Source organism: Mauremys reevesii, linkage group 3 (assembly GCF_016161935.1).
Source record: "Mauremys reevesii isolate NIE-2019 linkage group 3, ASM1616193v1, whole genome shotgun sequence".
Taxonomy (NCBI): domain Eukaryota; kingdom Metazoa; phylum Chordata; order Testudines; family Geoemydidae; genus Mauremys; species Mauremys reevesii.
Window position 1 is genome coordinate 154,952,310 of NC_052625.1, and position 21,468 is coordinate 154,973,777.

The following is a 21,468-nucleotide window of genomic DNA, read 5'->3' on the forward strand; positions in this document are numbered from 1 at the left end:
ATCATTTAAAAGGGGAGAAATTAACAAATAAACACTAGAGGGAGCTGCTGGTCTATTTAAGCAGCTTCTTGGCTTTACTGTTTTCAGCATAAATTGTTATGCATTGAAGTGTGACAAGTATGAGCACACAGCTCAGCTGTCTAATACTGAAATAATGGAACAATACTCAAAAACAATATCAGAGAGCAAGGACCAAAATCAAGAATTCTGCACCAGGAGTGAATAATACATTTTACAACTACACACTGTTTAATAAACCCTTTAAAAATACTCAAAGGGGAAAACTGAATATCAACTGGGGGAAATAAAATGACAAAAATCTTCTTTTATAACCCATTAATAGAAATTCTCATTGACTTCAATGGAAGCTAGATTTACCCCAGAGAATACATGAAGCAAAAAAGAAAGACACCTGAAAGGGGATGAGCAGAAAATGTCTCTTTATTGAATACTCCAGCTAAAAAATGTAATGATTTGCCTTTCTGGTATTGACATAGTTCTTAATCAAGACTGTATAGTAGGTTGTAAGGGAATATGAACTCAGTACAAATATAGATTTTATAAAAATAACAACAGATTTAGGTGTTGAACAAATTAGTGAGCCACAGATAAGAGAGCTAAGAGTCATCAGGCTAGATTCACAAGAGGGTGTAAAGAGAGTATAAACTGGCATAATTTATACCTTCTGGCTCTCCAGATATACAAATAACACTCATTTAGACAGTCTAACACTCACATCGCTTACCAGTGTACACTTATAGTCTGTATACGTCACTTGAATTTGGTCCCGCTAGCCTATTACTCTGTACTACTTTAGGAGTGTCTTCTACACCAAACCCCCTAAAGATTTTATCGAGTCTAGTCTTCAGTGTTGCTGGCTCAGAACTCTCCTTATTGAAGTTTTTGCCCTTTTAATATTTTAACAGTTGAAAATGTTTTCTTACTATCAAATTTAAATGTTCCTATTAATTTCATATACCCAATCTGTGTTTTAGCCACTTTAAATAATTACTCATTTTTATCTTATTCTTTCTGAAGTACTTATGGGTGGTGATCTCATATCTCTCTTCTCATTTTTCCTGTAGAGTCCAGGCTTTACATGCTGAGCTCCCTTAAGCTCTTCATAAATCATAGCTGCTAATCTTCTGATAGCAAACCTATGGGCATGTGTGCTAACTGTGCTGTGCTCTGGACTGTGGAGAGGCAAGGCCAAAAGTAGGGGGAGCCAATGTGTCCATGTGAATGAAGCAGCTACTTCCATTTAATGTCCAGCATAGGAAGGGCCAATGGAAGAGCAAGATAGCAGACTGAGATAGATTGAATAGGAAGAGAAATGACAGAAGCAAAAAACGGAAGGAGCAACAGAGTAGAAAAGAAAGAAGGAATTAAAAAAGCACCCTATAGCCTTGTCTATTCACAAAAGTAGTACCTCTATAGATATTTTAGTACAATCTCTAATGTGGAATTAGTTGTACCAGTATAGTTAAAGTGGTACAATCATCTTATTGTGGATGCAGTTATATTGGTGTACGTGTGTTTATACTGATACTGTTATTCCCATATGGAAGGGGAATAAACTATACCAGTACAACTAAGTCCACATTAGAGATTGTACTATGATAACTAGATATGTAAAACATGATAACCCTACCTAACATATTATACGGATACAAAAAATGTGGACAGACAAGGCCTAAGATTGATACCTGTTATCTTGATATTAAAACAGATCATGTTTGGCATTTGTGTTCAATAGGGTTCTACATCACTACTTTATCGTTCCATTATCCTTGTTTGGATTCCCTCCAGTGTACGGTGTCTCTATCACAAGGAACCACAAACTGTACACAGGACTCCAAGTGAGGCTTCAGGATGGCTGTATGAAGATGAATTAATATCTACTTATTTTTACATACAATGAATGACCACCACCATCTGTTTTGCTTTCTGAAAATATTTTCTTAGAAAAAATTAAAGAAATTGGCAGTGACAGAATGTGTGATCTTTTGTTTCTTCTTAGATAAGTGCAGGAACCATCTATTCCAATTTACTCACCTACCCCTGACAGCTTCCCTTCACTATGTCCAGCAAGAACATTTCTAGAAATAAGAATTCTGAAATATGGATTGATGGATATCACCTATTCCAGTGAAGGCTGAAAACTGTCAAAATGTGGTTTGAAACTGGGAATATTACTAATGTTCAACCAGCACAAAAATTTGATGATAACAATGACACTTTTGTTTAATCCTAACCATTAGTATAGACCAGGGATTCTCAGACTATGGCTCAGATGTAACCTTTTGTTCACAGAGTCCTTCCTGATGAGTCACAGAATGGAACATTATGAAAACTGTGCAGTAGGGCAAGAGGCAGTGGTCCAATGGTGGATTTATATTTTATGGAGTGATCCACAGGGTGAAACAGTTGAAGAACTGCTTGCAGACAGTGAGTTTCACAAGACAAATACGCTTTAAGAAAAGAACCTTTCAACTCATTGACTATAAGTTTACCTTATTAAGAAGTACACACCTAGCTCTTAACATCTTTCATGCGTTTGCGTGTGATGGCATTTTTACAATATAGTAAACAGTATATAATGTCACAACTCTTATCAAATCTTATTCTCTCAAAGATCACATTTGTTACTGCCCAGAGAAGCCCTGAAGCAAGACAAACCCAAGCCTGAGCTCAAATTCCAAATCATGTATTTCTAATAAAACCCAAACTCTCAGATCTGAGCTAAAACCTTTAGTGCTGCATATTATAAATCCTTTCATATAGTTTTGTATTTCTTAATCTTTTTTATTCTTCTGTAAACTCATTTGATCTACAGTTGAGTGCTCAATCCAGTATTGGGTATAATCCTCTACACCATTCAGTTGGCAAGCTCATCACACAGTCCTTCATCTTTCAAATTATCCCTCTGAGAAAGAAATTATCTGATCTTAAATACAGCATCATACATTTGGTAAACTGAATGAATGCACAATATCCATAGTTAGCATTTTCAGCCAGCCCCTCTCTGAACTGTTAGACAGCAGTGTGGAATCTTGTTTTTTCTTTTTAGCTTCTCTTATTTGGGATCCAATTCTTTATCTTTGTTCTATCAAAAGGTTGAGAGTTGTAACTGCCTGATATTGCAAAGAGAACAAAGATCCATTGTGTTCATTTAAAGCTATCCTCAGGTAAGCTGCTACAAAAATGCTAACAAAGTATACACCAGTTCTTGACTGAAGTGAGAATTTCCCACTTTCCTTGCTGGTTACTCACCGGAGGTCCTGGTGATCCTGGTTTACCAGGGAGTCCTGGTTTACCTCGCCTTCCCTGGAAACAACAACAAAAAAAACCCAGACATTCATAAATATTACATCTGAGGATTGATTTGGAATAAAATAATCTGTAAAAGCAAGATTGTTTGTACTGTTTATTAACAAAAAGATCAAAAGCTATCCAAAGCGGAAATACTTTTTTACCATTTATTGCAGCATCGATAAGAACTTATTGCCTCAGAAAAGTTCTTAACTATGGGAAACAATGTATTTGCATCACAATAATTTTTACTGGCACATTTTTCCAGCTAGGTTTCAAGAGTGAAAGCATATTGGTAGGGAAGTAACATATAACAAACCCATCATCTTGATAATGTCCAAATAAATTACATTTTATTTGATCGCTCAATGGTCTGGGATGTAAAACTATAATGCAGCTGTCATCATAAGCCATATAATAATTGTACAGGTTGAACATAACCAATTTAACATATGCCCAGCACCCTATTTCTCAAAGCTGATTTTCAGCTGTGTCACTAGTGAACTGAAATATGTGTGTCTTACTTATTGATCTCCATTACTTAAGTCATTTGTCACCTACTCAGATTCACAAACAGCTAAACCTCAATTTCAAGAGCTAAGCTGTTATACAGGAACCCAAGACCGGAAGAGAGTGGACTAAAATCTTTGAGCAGTCATACGTCTACTGGTATCATTTCAAAGTTTATGTATTTCACATATGGTCTTGAATTGTTATGCTAACACACCATTACTTAGCTTATAATCAAAGGTTTCTTTATGGCTGATGGAAAGGAAATTTTTTGTTGATTTAAGTCAAACCGATAACATTTAATTAGAGATATTTTTGAGGTTTCATTCCTTGGGGTTTCTTCCCCCATAGTCCTATGTTACTAACAAGCTAAGAATGTTGTGGTTGAAACTGAAATCATGTCAATGACCCATTAAGATTAATCTCAGTTTGATGTGTTATTCTAAACTCCATTAGAACCATTAAGATTTATGCTATGAATATGGAATGGCAATAGTGTAGATTTTGTATTATTGATCCTTTATATGGAAAGAGTTTAGTTATGTTTCAAGCATTTTTCTCAGTACACATTTATGAGCTGGAGCCATTGCAGTGTAAGCTGTGAATGAGTATTAAGACCCAGTATGAATTTCAATAATACTTATCCAGAATACCAAAAGTTAACAGTGAATTTTTTTTCTATTTGCAATAAACACTAGCTAACCTCAATATTTCACCTATTTTATACAATTATATATATGAATATATTCTTATTATTGGTAACTTTTTATTCTGAAACACAAAGAACCATATGCTGCTTTCTGATACACATCCACCTTAAAGTGACTTCAGCAAGGTTACTGCAGACATATATGAAGGCAAAAAAGGGCTCAGAATTATTACTTAATTCACAGGAGTTCAAAAACTAAGGCCACCAGTGCCTTTCCTTGCATTCTGCACATACACCTGCAATAATTTAGCCAAATGCTGCCTCAAAATCAATGGGGATGCATAGGAGAAATTGAGGAAGAAGTTAACCAAACAGAAGTTTTTTTAGAGTGCGTGCATTCCTGTGTCTTACAAAGGCTACATCGATTTTTGGAGGGTGAGGAGCAAGAGGGGATACAGAACTTGATTTGCAAAAATGCTCTCTGTTTATGCAGTTACTACCTCTGTGTATAAAACATGCATTTGTGCCTGTAAATACCAGTCACACAAATACCTAACTAAGGCATGATCCAAGTCAATGGGAGTATTTCTACTGACTTCAATAGATAGAGGGCAGGCTCTGAGTGAACAAATGCAGTAATTCTGTTTTTGACAAACAGACTAAAAATGAAACAACTTACAAGCTTAAATCTTGATTGTAAAATTTAAATGTGTAGCATTTTTAGACACAATAACTGCTGACAACTAATGTCAAGTTGCTATGGCAAAAATACACATATTTGTGGCCATAAAACCCATTTTTGCCCCTGGATATGGGGTAAATATACATGCAAAAAGGTATAAGTTAACAATTTACAAATGCATCCAATTTATTTGTAAGTACCTGATTTAGCCAGAAAATATTTGATTTGTGCCTGCCATTTTGTGTGTGTACATACAAATGTGTTTTTTTGCAAGAGTAAAATAGGAACATTATTCCGAAAACGTTCAAAAATGTTCAAAATGAAAATCCTTGTAGATTCTGAATGAGTGTCACAAATTGACATTGCTAGAATATCACATAACTGAATAGATTATTTAAATACATGATAAATGATATATAGAGATGGGCCTGAGAAGTAGCATTTGGATTTGGGTCCAGATCTAAAACTTTCCTAAAAGTGTTTGGACCTGAAAGTTTTCCTTTGACCCTTCACAGGGTGATGTTAGGGACTAGGTTCCAATCTGGTTCCATACTTCCTGAAAGTTCAGGGGTGTAGAGGTCTGTGGTTTTGTTTGGGCTTATCTCTACTTTACAAGGGTAAATATAAGCTAATGTTTATCAGCTTTATTTGAAAAACAGTAATCATATATATCCCCAAAGAATATAGACAGAAATATGATATCCTAAATACAAAATAACCATATAATGGATCATCTTTTTAAATAGCTCCTCTGAGTTATTAGGATCAACATACTGTCAACTTCTTTAAAGCATGTCCCTGTTCCTGGTTGTACATATTTAGGGTGTATTGAGGACGACACTTAGAACAGTCTAAACAAAGTATCAAGGAAGTGTTAAAGGAAAGAGGGCAGGATTTTGATTGACATACACAACTGTGAATGGAGTGTTAATTACATAGGAAAAACCAGAATATTCTGGGAGCTAAATGTTTCTTTTTTTTACATGAGCTGAAATATAATTTGTGATGGATGTTGCAAAATTAAAACAAGAGCGGGTGGCAAACCTTTTTGAAATCATTTACATGAAAAAAATCAGAAAGAGAAATAGCTTTTTTGATTCTGTTTTTGCTTTGCCATTCATTAGTCACTGCCCATTGAGACCAACAGTATACTTTCTCCTACTCTATATTCTACAATTAGTTTAACAGACAATGGTTTATGTCAAGTGTACAAGAGACTATATGGCTACAAGAACATCTGCGGTACACTCAACATTAAAGGACCGGAAGGAGATGAACATATTAATACGAGGGGAAATATTCTAGGAATGCAAGGTTTATGTTTGTCAAGTGCTTGTTTCCTTTTATAACTGATATTTTTTAAAATTTGTTTTCTTTACAGAATTTGTAAAAGTGAACATCTGTTCATTAATGTGAAACATTTTAATCAAATTGTTTTTTTTATAAACAATGTGCACTAAAAACAATGAATTTTATAACTACTCTCAGCTCATTAGAACTATAAACATAGAGAGCCTTTAAGACACTAAGACTACTAAAAGAATGCAATAATATTAAGTCACTCATAATGTACTCACGCCACTGCTTTACAAAAATATTTTCAGAATTTATTTCTGAAATGAAGAAGTAGCCATTCCTGGGGGCATAAAAATCAGTCTTCCCCTGCCTCTCCAACAGATACAAGACTTTTCTTAAAACTGTTATACCGTTATAATTGAGCTATAATTGTTGTTTAAATCCTTCTATGACCATCTGAAAGCCTAAGCAATATCTGGGAGAAAAGAATAATTATAGAAAGATAGCTTTTTTATTGATTTAAGATACTTTAAACAAATATTACAAGCTTTTCCCCAAGCCTTGGGGTAAAGTCTTTTCCCCAGGATCAGGCCAGAAACAGATTGTGACTCAATCATAATCTGCTTCCTAGTCCCTCTTTCACTCCAGAAGGGAGAAACAAAGATCCCCTTGTGTGCTGTCTTGCTTACTGTGTGGGTGGGAGTGCCAAGACCCTATCCACTCCTCACCTACCCACGTGGAAGAAGGAATTAGCAGCCATAGGGAATCTTAGCTCCTCTCTGCAGTGCTGGTCACAATGCAGATTGTTGGCACAAGGGAGTAAAAGGTTGCTTTTTGCCCCCTAACTTCCCTGCATGGAGGCACCAGACAGACTATATCTGGGCTCACAATAAAAAGTTGCTTAGCACAACACTCCATATACCCATCTTATTTAGCAACTGTTACATTTAGAGTGAAATTCACAATTTTCACTGAGTAGTTAAACTCACAAGAGTGTTAATATCTGGATTATGGAACTGCTCATATGAGAAAATAAGAAAAATCATCATAAACTTGCTCTTCCTAACTAAAATGAAATATCCAATATTCTGTAAGCTAAATTAGAAGAAAGGAAGGCATGATACTAACTGACTATATACCACTATCCAGATCAATCTCCATTAAATAATATAAAATAATTCACAAATAATTGTAACTGAAATTATTGCTGGCATGTTGGTGGTACTGGCATATATTTTTGCTAGTAATTCAATGTAGTGAACATTATCTATGAAGTAACTATGTAACGTTTACATCCATACCTCCCTTTATTCCTGGAATGTCTTCTCTGGAATAATTTGCACTTCACTTCCTTCTCTTACTGAAGACTCATTTTTGTTGCCAATTAATCAGCCAACTAGTGATTGGTAGGTCACAGGCAAAAGAAAAAAAACACACCAAAAAACCAACCAACCAACCAACATGTTATATGCTTCAGAACTCTCAGGTTGTGCACACAGCAAGAGAATGTACCCCGTGAACTTATTTTACTCTTGAGCTTGTTCCTCTAGTTTGTCAAAACTGTCAAGTTTTGTCTTAAATCAGAATGTAAACTCTTCAGAGCAGACTGTGCGTGTCTTCCCATGTGTTTGTATAGTGCCTGACATGACTAGGCTCCAATTCTGACTGGACTGGTGCCTTTTGGCACTACTGCAATACTAATAAATACTAAAAACATTAATCTCGACTGCAGCTCTCTACTGTATCATAATATAATCTATTCAACTTTAAGAACAGAATTCTTCAGGAGAAATGCAAGTAACGTTAGTGTCTAGAATAAGCTGCAGGATTATTAAATATTTTAAGATATAAACAAGTAGCATTATGCAGGGAATTCTACAAGCCTTATGAAAGAGAATTAATAATTTAATGATCCCATACTCAAGTATGAGGGAGAAAATGTACTTGAAACATGTCAGGATGAATTTTCAAGGGAAAGGGCTAATTAGCAGCATCTTAAAGCATATGTCATCACATTTTGAAAACAAGAACTAGTCCCTATGGAGAGAGTAGGCAGTTGGGTTTTAAAGACTCAACTACTCTAGCTAATATATATGATTAATGAGTGATATGTCAAGTGGCTGGCCTAGCTAAAGTAAGACACCTTGAAAAAAAAAGTTTGTAAGTATACAATTTTTTAGAAAGAGATTGCTCGTAAGGCCAAATTCAACATATAAGAGGATAAGAATGACCATACTGCATCAGACCAATGGTCCATCTAGCCCAGTATCCTGTCTTTGACAGTGGCCAGTGCCTTATGCTTCTGGCAGTTGGAGCTTTAGGGACACCCAAAGCATGAAGTTGCATCCCTGACCACCTTGCCTTATACCCAATGATGAACCTATCCTCTGAATTTATCTAATTATTTTTGAACTCATTTATACCTTTTGCCTTCACATCCCATTGCACTGAGTTCCACAGGTTGACTGCACTGTGTGAAGTAGTACTTTCTTTTGTTTGTTTTAAAAAAAAAGCTGCCTATTAATTTTGTTGGGTGACCCCTGGTTCGTGGGTTATGTGAAGGGGTAAATAGCATTTCCCTATTCATGTTCTACATACCATTCATGATTTTTAGACCTCTGTCATATCCCCCCTTAGTCATCTCTTTTCTAAAATGCACAATCCCAGTCTTTTTAATCTCTCCTTAAATGGAAGCTGTTTCACCCACCTAATCATTTTTGTTGCTCTTCTCTGCACCTTTCCAAATCCTAATATATCTTTTCTGAGATGGGGCAACCAAAAGTCCATGCAGTATTCAAAGGGTGGGCATAGCACAGATTTATATAGTGGCATTATGATATTTTCTCTTTTATTATCTCTCTCTTTCCTAACGGTTCCTGACATTCTGTTAGCTTTTTTAACTGCTGCACCACATTGAGCAGATGTTTTCAGAGAACTATCCAAGAAGACTCCAAGATCTCTTTCTTGAGTGATACCAGCTAATTTAGACCCCATGATTTTGTATGTATAGTTGGGATTATGCTTTCCAATGTGCATTACTTTGCACTTATCTACATTGAAGTACATCTGCCACTTCCATGCCCAGTCATCCGGTTTTCTAGTTTTCTAGTGGGATTCCAGAGGGATCGGCACTAGGCCCAGTGCAATTCAACATTTACATCAGCCCCGTGGGAGAACCACATGGGGAAGGGGTGGTCAATGCGCTTCCATAGGTTAGAATGTTTGTTCTTTCAAGTTGTTTTTTAATACACCTAGAAATTACATTAACAAAACTACTTTAAAAGAATATTCAGGTAGCAAAGTCAAGCATTCAGAAGCTAGAAATTGGCTGAATTAAGGCTGCTTGTGCAACCTTAATTCAGCCCCTTTGCACATATGCATTATTGATACAGTCCTTGTTACACAATTATGTACTATCGGCTCTCTGAGCTAAGAGGTGAAAACATTATCTAAAAGTTGTATTCTACAGGACTGCTTCCTCATTCAGTGTACAGGAGGGACAGTGAATGAGACAGAGGGTTACAAAAAGAAAACAGATGTTCTTTTCTGTGATGATGGATAAGATTATTACAATGCATATACACCAAGGCATTGAATGCAGTCTACACAATCAATTTTAATTGTATTTCCTAGCTTTTTTTGTATGCAATTTAAATTGTAAGCTCTTCAGGAAAAGGACTGTCTCCTATTAGTGCATGGACAGAACCTAGCACGATGGTACCCCAATTTCAGTTGGAGCTTTCAGGCAAGTTGGGATGCTCATCTTAACCTTTGGAACGTCACCTCTCTGAAGCCTTTCAAATTAACATCTCTCCCTAACAAACCTTGGTGCCTCCTCATTTCTTGTATCCTTGAAGTCTCCAGAGGAAGGCAGAAAGGCCCGCTTCCTTTACCAGTGTTTTCAGGATGGGAAAAGATGACAGGCCTGCTTCCTCTTTAGTGTCTTCAGGTGCTTCAATTTTCTCCCCCTGCAAACTTCTCTATTTCTCCTCCCCTTCAGTTCTGAATCATTCCTCTCTTTTTCTCCTCTAAGGCATCTCACCCCATCTTCTAAAGTTTTTGCTCTCAAGTTCTCACTCTCTTTCTCCGTCCATTTGAGATTTTTTAACTCATCCTCTTTTCCTCATCATGGAGAATCTGTCTCTATTCCATGTCTCTCATGCATGTGTATTGTGGCAACATTACTAATCTTTACCTCTGCTCCAGTTTCTCCTCTCAATACTAACTCATTTCTCAGAGCAACTGTGCTAACATGCAAAGCAGCAGGAGGGCAAAGGAGGAGTGAAGCAAAGATTGAAGGTAAATGGAGTGGTTGATCCTCCTGCTCTCTCAGCAGGCAGGACAGAAGGCCACAGAAGGAGAAAAGCTATATGGAGTTCTTACCAACGTAGGGTGGAAGGAACAGGTTGCCAAAAGTGAGACATGTTTGATTTCCTGCTTAAAGTTAGAATACTGGGGCTGTTGTCCGCTGTAAAACACCTTCAAGTTCAAGTTCAGAGGTCAGTGAAGAAAGGCTTCAAAAGAGTAATACATCTTAAGGAAAAATGTGAAGGAAGAGTTTTGCTTGGTACACAAGAATTACCCCTCTCTTACTCGATATCACAACAGAATAATTCCACACCCCAAAAAGCCACTCCATTTACCTTCAAGCAGCCTGCTTGCTCCTCCCAGCTCTGCAGCAGCGAGACTCAAAAAGCACCAGTGAGGCCTGCTGCCACTTTGCCTCTGGCTGGAGTTGAGACCTGCCCTATACAATTATTAGGATTATTTTTTATTTATACAACAGTAATGCCCAGAATAGCCCCCCCTTGTGCTAGGCACTGTACGAACACACAGGAGGCAACACATGGAAGGTGAGGGAAAGGTATACAATAAAAATTTGTATATTAAAGCTGTAGGGGAACTTGACTCTGTTAGGAAAGTGAGAATTATAATAAAAGCACAGCTCAGAATATAATACATGCCCAACTTGGGACCCTGGAATGACAGTATCTCCTCGTTATCATCTATCCTGATATCCCATAATAAAATCTGAGTGTAGAGAAAGTCACCCAGTATTGCTTTGCTAAGAGAAACCTCTCCCTACTGTTTTTAGAAGTTTTAAGTTACTTAAAAAATATAAACCAGAAAGCAATAACTGTCTGCAGGATTTGAAAAAAGTTCATGGAACTTTTTTATTATTTATTTTTTGTAATTTGTTCTAGAAAATATCCCTGATTATTTAAAATGATATGACAAAGAAAGAAAATACACTGCTTGTTTTGAGCAAGGAAATCCATTACATGGTTGTTACATATGAAATTGAGTACAAGTATTAAAGAGGGATAAGGAGGCTAAATTTGGGGAATACAATTAAGTATGTTATGAGTTTTTAGAAAAATGAAGAACTTGTTCCTACAAAAACACTGTGATCATTTCAGCTTTTTGTTCTTTGGTTTGATTTATTGTCTACTGTATATCCACACTAGAGGCTTTCTTACAAAACTACATTAGACATGCTTAAATTATATGCTTCTCAAAAATAAATGGAACTGTGCATCTCTTTTCATTTCACAATTAGTGGCATAATTTCTTCAGAATTAGTAATGCTTCATATCTTCACTTTTTTACTTCGAGATTTAGTTTCTATGGCAACCTCTGCATATTCAAAGAAATTCATCATGTTCAAATCATCAAGTACCAAAAAATGTAATAAAAGTAGGTAGCTGATACTATATAACAATTTACACACTAAGGCTGGGTAACTTTTTTTTAAGTGATAAAGTTCTGTTGACTACTAGAAGCACCTCTCTTAGCATGTTGACTTGGATTTTTTTATAAGCATATTCAATTAGCATCTTTCAGCCATTTCATACAATTCTAGAAAATAAATGACAGAAGTTAAAGGATGTGAACCAACATATAAAGATGTGAAGATTGCCAATAGCAATAAACATAAAAACTGTTTGCGGGAAGATGGTATACTGGCATCATTTGCTTTATACCAATGATAACATGCTTCCTTGGAGTTTAGTACGCAATTTTGGTTGAACAGTTTTCAGAACGAAAATAAATTAAATCAGATAAGTCACTGGTAAGTAAAGAGCTTTGTAAAAAGAAAGCCTGGTTTTCAGTCATGAAGATGACAAAGAAAAGTAGCAATTAGTGCTGAATACTGCTTATTTCCCCAAAGGCTTTTCTTACCCTTGCTTTAACCCCTTTACAATCTGTTTCTACTGTGCCATTCACCATTGTATCACATGCCTTTTTAGTTGACTTTATGGACTGGAAGGCTATTAAATATATTATATGTATATATAACGATAGATATCTCCATCACCCATCGTACAACGAAAGTGAGGAATAGGATAATGTGGGGTATCGGGGAGAAGAAGAGTGAGAGAGAGAGAGAGGAAAAGCAAAAGGGAGAGAATGTGTGTCTTGGAAAGAAAGTGATAAATGATGGGTATGATATAAATGAGGAGAGAAATTAGTTAATAAACGGAAGAAAGAAAATATGTGAATGAAGAAGCAAATGGAATGAGAAACTAGGCTCATAGGTTTTTAACTTGAATTCTGGTGGTAATTCATTCTTCTCATAGGAAAAAGAATTAGAGGAAATACTGGTTAAGATCAGAAAGTTGAACTACAGTGTGTCAAAACTAAATGAAAAAATATATTAGCCCAGGTTTGTAAAATTGAGCGTAAGTTCACTCAGAAGATTTGCACAACAAAAGGAGCTATTCAGCAAGCATGGTCTGTGCCTCAAGTTTGTAACACAATTGGAAACTTGGCCCCACAGCATGTGCTCTGCTCAGTGCAAGTCCTGGGAGGTGATCACCACCTGAAACTCTTACTGATTTCAATGGAAGGCAATGCTCAGTATCTTATAGGATTGGACCTCTAAAACCTTTCTGTTCCTTTAGTGATGCCCTCCTATTTTCTTTTTCTACATTTTGCCCTATACAAAGAACGTTTCCAAAATCTGTATTTCAAACTATTCCCCACACTTTATTCTAATCCTTCCAAAAAACCTCTAATTTCTCCTGTATCATCAAAAGGGAATTTTAAAAATCCACAAAAACATCCACCTAATTTAATAAACCATAAATAGGTGTAAATGCTTTCCTGCAGAACCACATGATATTTCAGTAAGGCATTTGATACGGTTCCACATGGGGAATTATTAACTAAATTGGAAAAGTTGGGGATCAATATGAAAATTGAAAGGTGGAAAGGAACTGGTTAAAGGAGAGACTACAATGGGTCGTACTGAAAGGTGAAGTGTCAGGTTGGAGGGAGGTTACTAGTGGAGTTCCTCAGGGATCGGTTTTGGGACCAATCTTATTTAATCTTTTTATTACTGACCTTGGCACAAAAAGTGGGAATGTTCTAATAAAATTTGCAGATGACACAAAGCTGGGAGGTATTGCCAATACAGAGAAGGACTGGAATATCATACAGGAAGATCTGTATGACCTTGTAAACTGGAGTAAAAGTACTAGGATGAAATTTAATAGTGAAAAGTGAAAGGTCATGCATTTAGGGAGTAATCACAAGAATTTTGGTTATAAGCTGGTGACGTATCAGCTGGAAGTAACAGAGGAGGAGGAGGACCTCAGAGTGTTGGTTGATCACAGGATGACTATGAGTCGTCAATGTGATATGGCCATGAAAAAAGCTAATGCAGTCTTGGGATGCATCAGGCGAGGTATTTCCAGTAGAGATAAGGAGGTGTTAGTACCATTATACAAGGCACTGGTGACACCTCATCTGGAATACTGTGTGCAGTTCTGGTCTATCATGTTTAAGAAGGATGAATTCAAACTGGAATAGGTACAAAGAAGGGCTACTAGGATGATCCGAGGAATGGAAAACCTGTCTTATGAAAGGAGACTCAAAGGGCTCGGCTTGTTTAGCCTAACCAAAAGAAGGCTGAGGGGAGATATGATTGCCCTCTATAAATACATCAGAGGGATAAATACCAGGGAGGGAGAGAAATTATTTAAGCTCAGTACCAATATGGACACAAGAAAAAATGGATATAAACCGGCTATCAGGAAGCTTAGATTTGAAATTAAATGAAAATTTCTAACCATCAGAGGAGTGAAGTTTTAGAACAGTCTGCCAAGGGCAGTAGTGGAGGCAAAAGACATATCTGGCTTCAATACTAAGCTTGATAAGTTTATGGAGAGGATGGTATGATGGGATAGCCTAATTTTGGCAATTAATTGATCTTTGACTATTAGCGGTAAATATACCTGATGGCTTGTGATGGTATGTTAGATGGGGTGGGAGCTGAATTACTACAGAGAATTCTTTCCTGGGTTCTGGCTGGTGACTCTTGCCCACATGCTCAGGGTTTAGCTGATCATAAGAACATAAGAACGGCCATACCGGGTCAGACCAAAGGTCCATCTAGCCCAGTATCTGTCTACCGACAGTGGCCAATGCCAGGTGCCCCAGAGGGAGTGAACCTAACAAGCAATGATCAAGTGATCTCTCTTCTGCCATCCATCTCCATCCTCTGACGAACAGAGGCTAGGGACACCATTCTTACCCATCCTGGCTAATAGCCATTTATGGACTTAGCCAACATGAATTTATCCAGTTTCCTTATTTTGCCATATTTGGGGTCGGGAAGGAATTTTTCCCCAGGACAGATTGGCAGAGGCTCTGGGGTTTTTTTGCCTTCCTCTGTAGCTTGGGGCATAGGTCACTTGCTGGAAGATTCGCTGCACCTTGAAGTCTTTAAACCATGATTTGAGGACTTCAGTGGCTCAGATATGGGTTAGGGGTTTGTTACAGGAGTGAGTGGGTGCAATTCTGTGGCCTGCATTCTGCAGGTCAGACTAGATGATCATAATGGTCCCTTCTGACCTTAAAGTCTATGATTCTATGATACTGTCACTCTCATCCTTCTTCTCCCACCCCTTTTTTGTGTGTTTATGACATCATTTGAAGAGACTCTCTCTATTGTGTTTCTGTGCAATGCCTAGCATACTTTGATAATACAATATTATATATGATATATATGACAATAATAACCACTATTAATTCTAGTTTTGCTGTACTGAGGCCACAGACTAATTCGAACTACTAGCAGCGATTTTAGTGCCTGGTCTAGTTTGACTTTATTCACCACTCCACCATTTATGGAGTAACTGGGCCCGAGCTTTGAATTTGGCTGGCATTGGTGGTGGCTAGGCTTGATTAGATGCTAGCTAGGCCATAGTAGGCTTGCAGCACTCGCTTGGCTATGGACAGCAGCTTAGCGGCTCTGACAGCGCCAGCCACACATTAAGAGCACCAGTCACATCATTTTCCTGTCCTGGCTGGAATAATTTTTTTTCTGTCCATTTTGACAATCGGTCTGGCCTGTGCGCCTGCAACGGACTCTTGCAGAGCAGCCAAGAGGCCGGGAGCTCAAGGGCCAGAGCAGAGCTGCATGCCAGCCCAGAACAGGACAGCCGCGGATCTGAGCCTGGTGTGGGCTGAGGGAGTGATCGCAGTGTGGCGGGCTGAGAGCAAGCTGAATGCAAAGAATGGGCGAGGAATGCAAAGCCGAGAAAGACAGCAAAAGGAGCCAGGCGGGGAAAGGGCGGCTCCAAAAGGACCTAAAAAAAGGAAATCAAAAAAGGACAGAAGCAATGCGGCAAGCAAAAGAGAAAAGGGCAAGAGAAAGCGCGAGCAAGGCCCGCAATGCATGCGCTGACAAGGGGCCACCACCCATGCAAGGAGGTGGGTTGCCACCTCTGCCCCACAGTGGGTGTGGACCCCTGAGTCCCCAGTGTGATGGGGAAGAGCAGGAACAGAATGCCGATGGGGAAGATGAGGAAGAGGATGTTCTTCGAGGGGAGGCGCGAGGAGGACAGCGAGGGGGCCTCTGCCACCGACATAACTCACCCCTCCCGGCACCCCCCCAGGATCCCCCATCATCAGAATCCGGGGTTAACCCAGGGATCAAGGCCCCAAACACCTTGAATCAGGGATTCAGGAAACATTTAAAATAAAAAATTAAAATAAAAAAATTTAAAAAAAAAAAGTAAAAAAAAAATAATAAAATTATTTTAAAAATAAATAAAAAAAAATACAAAATAAAATAAAAAAATTTTAAAAGGAATAAAGAAATAAAAGGGAGAGCAACAGAGAAGGAGGAGAGCAAGGACAAGTTGGGGGCTAGTGCCCTCCTTATCAGACCTCAGGGAAGCCAGCCTTCCACTCCACATCCAGACATGCCTATAGGAACAGGTTCCTTCATGTACCTGGCCACCAGCATTGACATCCCCTGTCCTGATAGGCCGGCTGCTCCCGCCTGCAGTCTCTCTCTGACTCTCTCTCTAACTGCAGCAAATAGCATCCTGTTCGTATTATGGCTTAAGGTGTTTACTGTTAGTATGTTCCTGAAGTGACTGGACACATGGAATGCTAGAGAGTGCATTTGCTGCATGACAGCCAGGGAGAAGGAGTAAAAAAGGGGGGCTGGAAAGTTTCCAGGGGCTGCTTTTGGCAGACTGCCTGCTTCCATTGACTGCCTTTCTGCACTGCAGTAAGGGCCCAGCTATGGCTTAACAGACGATACTGTACTGCTTGCCAGCCAGACTGCAGCTCCTCAGGATCGGCGCTGCTCCTCCAGTCTCACCTGCTGCCCCAGACTGTTCTCTCGACCCTATCACTTTTCTTTCACTTCAGCTTAGCCTCTTCAGCCATCTGGCGCTTTCCCAAAGCACCTAAGAAAGACACATTCCATAAAAAGAAAAGAACTAACACGACACGGCGCTGAACTGATGGCCTGCTCAGGAGCCCCAGGGCAGGCGGCAGCACAGACAGTGGAGCAGAGAGTGTCAGCAGAGGGACACACAGCACGCTCCACAACAGAGGCAGGCAGCAGAGCTGGCAGCAAGCGGCAGCGGGAGCAAGCGACGGAGAGGTGGCGCGGCAGAGACCAGCTGCAGGACCGCAGGACTGAGGCAGAGAGGAAGAGCTGCTGACCTGGAGCTGCCCTCGGCCTCCAACGCCAGAAGGCACCCCCCCCCGCCCCAGGAGAACAAGATCTGCTGCCGCAGCACAGAGCCAGCAACTAAGTCTGCTCAGATGTACCCCAAAATTACAAGACACACGCTGTGCAGAACTGTCACCTTACTTCCCAGGATCACCCAGTCCCAAATCCTTATCCAAGTCCCAACTGTGTATAACATTAAACTTTGTTGTTAAACATTCTCTCTGTTTGTTTGTGTTCTTCTCGTGGTCAGGGTTTGTGTTGTGTGGGGGGTGTTTTAATTAGTTTGCATAGCCCACATTAGTGTGCAGACTGTTAGCAGGGGGGGGGGGGGGGGGCACACAGGGCACCACACAACTGCACACAGGAGGGTCAGCAGCTGGGAGGGTGTGTGCAGGGGGTCTGTAGTTGTCATGTATTGATGTATGGTCATGGGCTCCTGGCGCCTGCCATCCAGGCATCCCTTACCAGGCTTCCACGGGTCAGGCGCCTGCCCTCCGCCTGTGAAAGGCAGCCCCCCCCGCCCAGACCAGAGCTCTCCTCCAGCCTCACCCCACCCCTGCCCCCCCCCACCCTCAGCCCGCCTCCCCCCCCCCCACCCCCCCCCACCAAACCCCAATCCCCTCCCCGGCACACCCACCCCCCCCCAAAATCACCCACACCCTTCATGCCACCCCACCCATTCCTGCAAACCCCCTAAACCCCACCCACCCCACACCACAAGGCTGTCCCCCCTGTGGTGGTCCATGTGCACACCCACCAGCACCTGAAACCAAGGAGCAGTATGCCAGTGTATTAAACCCACACACCCAGAAACAAAACATCAGGAACAGAAAGATTTTGTGAATTATGAAACATGTTGTTTTATTAAGATTTATTGTCAAAGAATTTTTGGATTATTAGTTTCAGAGAACTGGGACTAACTTCAAACACAAGACACATACAGACACAGGCCCATGATCAGACTCTCTTAAAACAGTCACTCAACACTCTAACAGTCACGAGACAGTCAAAATCAAGCTTTTCCGCTGCCCCGGATGCACCCGCTGGCCGCCTCGCTTCTGGCTGGTCGGCTGTCTGGCTGATCGAATCAGCAGCAGGTGTCTGGCCTCCCCAACCTCCCATCCGGCCACCTCCCAGCAGCCTTGCTCTCACACAGATTGTGGAGCAAGCAGCAAGCACAAATAAAGCGGATGGATATTCTTTCGGGATCCGAGCGAGTGAGTAGCCGGGAGTATCTTTCTCATCTCCTTGTCCCACCACACTCATTCTGCCATGCTCAGCCCGGTAGTTGAAGCACTCCTTCCTTCTCTCTCCGCCTGTCCTCCTCAGGCCTGTATAGAGCTTCATGCATGAGGGTGGGTTGCGGTCCCCGAGATGGCGTGAGGGCACATCCCCAACTGCCTGTACCCCCTTGGTTATTTGTAAAGTACTGAAGTGGAGAGCCCCTGAGAGACAGAGTTCACTGAAGACCTCCTGAAACCCACGCGCCCACCCGACCACCCGCTGCCCGCAACATGCGATAAGATGTTGGAAACCTTGCACCCCTCACCAAACCTGCCCTTTCCATTGAGTAGCAGCTGCCGGTTAATGTGGCCTGGTGGGCTGGTGCCTGGTGGGATGGGCTGTCCTGGTTCGCCGATAGGGATCCCCATCGGATCCAAGCCCATCGCACCGGACCCATACGTGACCGAGATGACGTCACCGACCTTGAGCACAGAGCTTAGTGCACATGCGCACTTGTGAGCCAGCATTTCCCCACAATTTGCGCTGCCCACGTGCGCCAAAGTGGTGGGTAACTGACCGCGGCAAGTTGGGGTGCGGTTTCTGAGGCGCTGGCCACCACAGCTGCTGCTTCACTCAGCTCGTGTGTGCTGGCGCAGGCAGCAGGGCTTCAGACAGCAAGTCTGGACAGTCAGCCAAGCAGGCTGGGTCAAGAGAGCCAGCAGCCACTCTGTTTCATCCCAGACCTGACCTGCAGCACTCCCCGGTCCCACCAGTCCGCCCGGCCCCCCATCCCCCGTTCCCCCCCATGAACCGAACCCACCCATTGCCACACCCCCCACGGCGCGCCGCGTTTCTGAGAGGTCTGCGCCACCTGCCCACTTGCCACTCCTGCTCTGCCGCCGCTCCCTCCTCCCTCTTCTTCTGATCTGGGTGTGGTGGAAGGTGGAGGAGTTGACAACGGCCATGAGTGTGCCTATGAGTGCAGCTATGATCAGCGCTGCTCTGCGTGCTGTGTGCTGTGGGCGCCTGCGCTGTAACCGACCAGGAGAAGCGTGATCAGATTTCGGCGAGGGGGAGGAGGGAGTGAGGATTCAATTGAGTTCAATGCGACCAAATCCCCGCCCTCCTTTTTTTTTTTTTTTTTCGGCAGGCACCATTCCCAGCTCCCCAGCATTCAACAGCGGGGCGGGGGGGGAACTGTGGGATAGCTTCCACACCACAGTGCACGTCGACGCCGCGCCTTGGCGATGGACTCAGAAGTTCAAATTAGTGTATTTAGTGTGGATACACAAATTCGACTTCATAAGGTCGAATCCACAAATTCGACTTAAGTAGATTCGAAATAGTCTTGTAGTGTAGACAAGGCCTGAGTTACTATAGAGAATTCAGCTATCCTTTTCTTCACAAAACACGTGCAGTTTGCATATTTTAAGAACATATATAAGGGTCAAAATATGCTTGGGGCACAAATAAAGGACAAAATTGTAGTGTGATTTACTATATGAACATCCACCTCCCACTGACTTCAAAGAAACACTTATTTCAAAGGTTAGAATTTGATGATGTAATTATTGAAATCATGACTATGGAGCTAATAATGAATGAATGTTGTTGGTAATCTACTTTACAGCCAGGGAAAAAACCTTGCTGCCCACTTGAAAAGTATAATTTATTAATCCTACAGTACATTCACATTAACTGCCAGCATTCAGCATTACTAGAAACATGACCCCTCTAATTCAACAGCAAAAAGAACAAGAAAATTGCTCCATTTGATAAAAGTTCAGAAATAGAATTAATGTTAATCTACAAGTGGCATCTCATCTGTCTGCTAAATTCTGAAAATGTGCCCTATGTAGGTACTGTCTCCTCTGCCACAATGATTACTGAATAAGATTCTAATGTGGATACAATCCATGATCATTAAGAGCAGAGTGCACACTGGTGGTGTCACTTTTTCTTTGGGCTAAATTATGGAGTCACCATGAGCCCAGAATAAGCACTTGAATGTAGTTTGAGGACCCAGAAGCAGACCAAGTACAAAATTGCTATACTCCAAATCATAGTTTGGTTCCTGATTTTCTCTTCCTCTGGGAGTTGTTACAGGCTTACGGAGGGTTTAAATAAGGAGAGTTTTTTTTGTTTTAGAAAAGATGACACAGCATGCTGGTCAGATGGGATTCTCTAATGATTCAAAGATCTAGTCAAGGAATTTCAGGGTTTCGTCTCCCTCATTCTGTACAATCTCATTACCTTGTAGTTCCCTAAATATATCCCACTTTTCTTCTTGGTTTCTGAAGAATTTTTTCACTCTTTGGAAGATCTGGAAATACAGCTCCTGCTAACATTATGGCCAATGGTGTTTTAGGAAGTATCCAGAAATGGGCCCTAGAACTCAAGGCATTTCATACATTCCTCAACAAGCATCTCTACTGCTTATTCTCCAGATATTTAGGAAACAAGAGACCTGAAATTGCTCAGTGACTTCAGGAGCAAGAGTTGAGCGATACTTCCAGTCTGAATTTGATCATACAGCAAAGTAATACAGTACTGTCAAGCCACCAAGCCAGTGCAGGATCCATATTTATAACTTGTATATTCATGTGTTTGGGCTCAAGTGATACTACAAAACTGTATCTATAATTTATCTTTTTTACATGGCAGTTAACAAATTATTTTAAATAATTTATTGATTTCCCCTTGCTCTTCACATAAATAACTTGTAGTCCATAATTTGTTTCAGTGCTATTGGTATCTTGTGTTAGTAAGCAATGATCACAGATGTGTCAAAAAGTATTTTAAGGCTCACATAAG

At 40.5% G+C, this 21,468-nt stretch overlaps 1 protein-coding gene across 1 annotated transcript in view; it reads right to left on the bottom strand.

The window, feature by feature from the left end:
* The window catches only part of COL19A1 (collagen type XIX alpha 1 chain), a 332,172-nt gene that overhangs the window by 117,228 nt on the left and 193,476 nt on the right, over positions 1–21,468 (bottom strand). Inside the window, exon 17 of the mRNA XM_039532738.1 lies at positions 3,274–3,327. Within this exon, the coding sequence (XP_039388672.1) occupies positions 3,274–3,327 (54 nt within the window). The remainder of the gene's footprint in view (positions 1–3,273; positions 3,328–21,468) is intronic.